Source organism: Platalea leucorodia (assembly GCF_965183815.1).
Source record: "Platalea leucorodia genome assembly, chromosome: 2".
Classification (NCBI taxonomy): Eukaryota; Metazoa; Chordata; class Aves; order Pelecaniformes; family Threskiornithidae; genus Platalea; species Platalea leucorodia.
The window spans coordinates 1,530,890-1,533,924 of NC_138824.1; the positions used below are offsets into that span (position 1 = coordinate 1,530,890).

At 63.7% G+C, this 3,035-nt stretch overlaps 1 protein-coding gene across 1 annotated transcript; it reads right to left on the minus strand.

The window, feature by feature from the left end:
* Window positions 1–2,471: 2,471 nt before the first annotated feature.
* KCNE3 (potassium voltage-gated channel subfamily E regulatory subunit 3) lies at window positions 2,472–2,789 on the minus strand (the record flags this gene model as incomplete). Its single annotated transcript, XM_082304960.1, has 1 exon — window positions 2,472–2,789. The coding sequence occupies one exon, from the start codon at window positions 2,787–2,789 to the stop codon at window positions 2,472–2,474; it is 318 nt and encodes a 105-aa protein (XP_082161086.1).
* Between the last annotated feature and the right edge of the window lie 246 nt (window positions 2,790–3,035).

A 3,035-nucleotide genomic window follows, 5' to 3' on the forward strand; every position in this document is an offset into this window, starting at 1 on the left:
CCAACCATCCTGGAGCCATGGGTCCCATGGGGACACCTGCCAGCCCAGAGCCGTGGGTCCCGTGGGGCCACCCAACCATCCTGGAGCCGTGGGTCCCGTGGGGACACCCAACCAGCCCAGAGCCGTGGGTCCCGTGGGGCCACCCAACCATCCTGGAGCCGTGGGTCCCAAGGGGACACCGGCCAGCCCGGAGCCGTGGGTCCCATGGGGACAAGCACAGCTTCTCCGGTCCTGGGGATCCCAGGGTGCCCGTGGCGCAGGAACCCTGAGGCAACTGCCACAAGGTGGCACTGGCACCTTGTCACCCAGCCTGGTGGCCACTGGTGTCACTCCAGCCCGAGGCCCCAGGGTGGGGGCACCCAGGGCATCCCCCCAGCCCTGCTGCAGGCTCTGCTCTGAATTTAACTGCAGGGAGGGACGGCGGGAGCTGCCGATGGATCGGAAATCGGGTGAATAACGATCACCGCAGGAGCTATGTCTTGCAGGAGGGGTTTTCCCCCTTAGGGTCTTCTGGATTAGGGAAAAGCAGTATTTTAAACATTTTTTATGACATGCCACCCTGTAACAGACTTGTCCCACCCTGGTCATAGCAGCAGAAGGGACTCTGGGGTCACTAGATCCACGCCAGCCTCCCCCTCTCCTGGGAGAGCCGGTGGCCATCAGGAGAGGCAAGAAGACCACATTAACCGGGGGGTTTTGGGGTGCCACGCTCACCATTCAGCACCCGTCCCATCACGGGGACCCACATCCTGGCCCTGGCGCGAGCGGCTGCTCCGTGGCTCATCCCGCCAGAGGAGCCGGTATCAGAGCCGGTATCACCTCCACAAGCACCGCGGGGGCGGAGAAAACCCGAGCGCGGTGTGTGCTTACACAAACCAACCCGGCGGAGGGTTGCTGTCCCCACTTGGCCTGATTCCCCCGATTTATTTGCAGGTAAAGGATTTATTTTCCTTTCCCAGCACTGCAACCGCAAGGCAAACACAGCAAAGCCTCTTGAGCTACTTCCCTCTTGGGCGAGGTGCCGGGGGACGTTGGTGGCATTTGCCCCCGCGTCCCCAGAAAGCCCCATCAGCACCCCGTGGCCGGCTCCGAACTCAGCGGGCTCAGCCCCAAAGCGGGCAGCCCCCGAGGGCTCCCCAAAACACCCTGCCTTGGGTTTTGTGCCCAAGCCGAGGGCATGGGAAATCAGGAATTGGTCGCTGAGCTGCGGCCATCCCGGTGTCTCCGGTGCCAAGGTTTCCAGCCCTACCCCAAACACGCTCACATCCAGTATTATTTTTTGGATTAGGGTTTGGCGTCACTGTTTGGGCTCAGGCATTGCAGCTGCATTTAACCGTTGAACGCAGGCGGAAAGGCCCCGATGGATCAGCTAATCTAGCTGCAATTAAAGACATTAATTATGCCATTATTAACAGGTTAAGACGTGCGAGGGACTGGGTCGCCGCAGCCTGTTTTGAAGGACGGGGACGTTTAGTGTCCTGGACACCGGCCACTCCACGGGCCAGTCCCAAACCCAGCCAGCTTGATAGCGGAGGAGCCAAGGAGCCCAGCAGGACCCGAGAACATCCCCTTCCCGTCCGTCGCTGCGCCCTCGCCCCGTGGAAAACACCTTTGGGACCTGCGGTACAAAAGGCCAAAGCTACAGCCGACAGCAGGAAGGAAGCAGGAAAAACTTCGGCATCACCGTCCAGAACCCAGAGAGACCTTCGGGGACGCGCGGGTCCGGATGCCTCCGGCCAGGCTCGGGCCGTGCTCACAGCGCGTGCCCGTGGCTCGAGTGATGCTCCGCGGGTGGCGGCGAGGAGAAAGCATCTCGTCTCCTGGGACGGGGGCTGCGATGCCACCGAGGGGTTGCCCTTGATGCCCCCTCGGCAGCACACAGGGAGCAGGTTTAGCCCTTAGAGCATCCCCCGGGCTCCGGCAGCACGGAGGGGTGCCCCACAGATCACCTCCGACCCCGACTTTGCTCAGAGAAGAAGCAAACGCGACCCCACTGGAAACCGCCACCTCCTTTAATTCCCCGCCACAAAAGCGGGGCCCAGCCCGGCTCAAAAACTACAAGGTTTTAGCACCAGAAAAGCCCACTAGCCCGTGTCATGAAGCTGCTGGGAGCCCACGGAGGTCAATGCTGGCCGGTCTGAGCAGGGAAATGGTGAGTTTTCCTCCTTGAGGGCCCCTGCCAGCCTCGTGCCCCCAGGGCTCAGCCGAGGTGGGTCTGCAGGATTGGGACCTGCCCGCGGGTCCGCACCCTGCCAGCTCCTGCCAGACAGGAGCTGTAGCCCGGCCAGGTCGTCCCCGCACTGCTCACACCGGGGCTGAGCACCTCCAGGGGGGCACCGGCGGGGGTTTCCCAGCAGCTTTGGGGCCGGGCTGGCCGGCAGCGCTGCCCCATCCCACCCACAGCAGGATGCGCAGCAGCGACATGGCCCCAAACCCACTGGCTGCCGAGGGACAAGGCGTCGGGACCGGTCTCAGATCATGGAGACCCTGTTCTTGATGTAGACGTGGTACGGGTCGCTGCGCTTGTCCACTTTGCGGGAGCGGGTGTAGCCCAGGATGAGGCTCCCCACCGTGGCGGCGAAGAGCGTCATGACGAAGAGGATGTACATGTAGGCGTTGTCGTTGCGGCCGGGACGGCCGGCGCGGGTGCTGGCGTTGCATGCGGCAGCGGTGGTGGTGGCAGGGCGGTCGGTGGGGCAGGGGACGACCCCGTGCAGCGTCTGGTTCAAGGCATTAAGCACCGCCTGGAGGCTTCGGTGCCAGGCCTCCGTCTGGTTGTCATCCTCCATGTCCTCGCCCAGCCTGCGGGGAAGGACAGGGAGGCTCAGCCGGGGCTGTCCCCGTGGCGGCGGTGCCCCCGGGACGATGCTGGGGATGTCCTGCCAGGCCCAACGGTGACCCCAAAATGGTCCTTGAAGCACCTCCTTTGCCACACAGCGGGGGTAGGCGCAGGGGCACCCAAGCCCTTTGCAGTCGCGGCAGCCCCCTCCCCAAATTTCACTCCTTCCACGGGTGGAACAAAGCTCCCGGAGCTT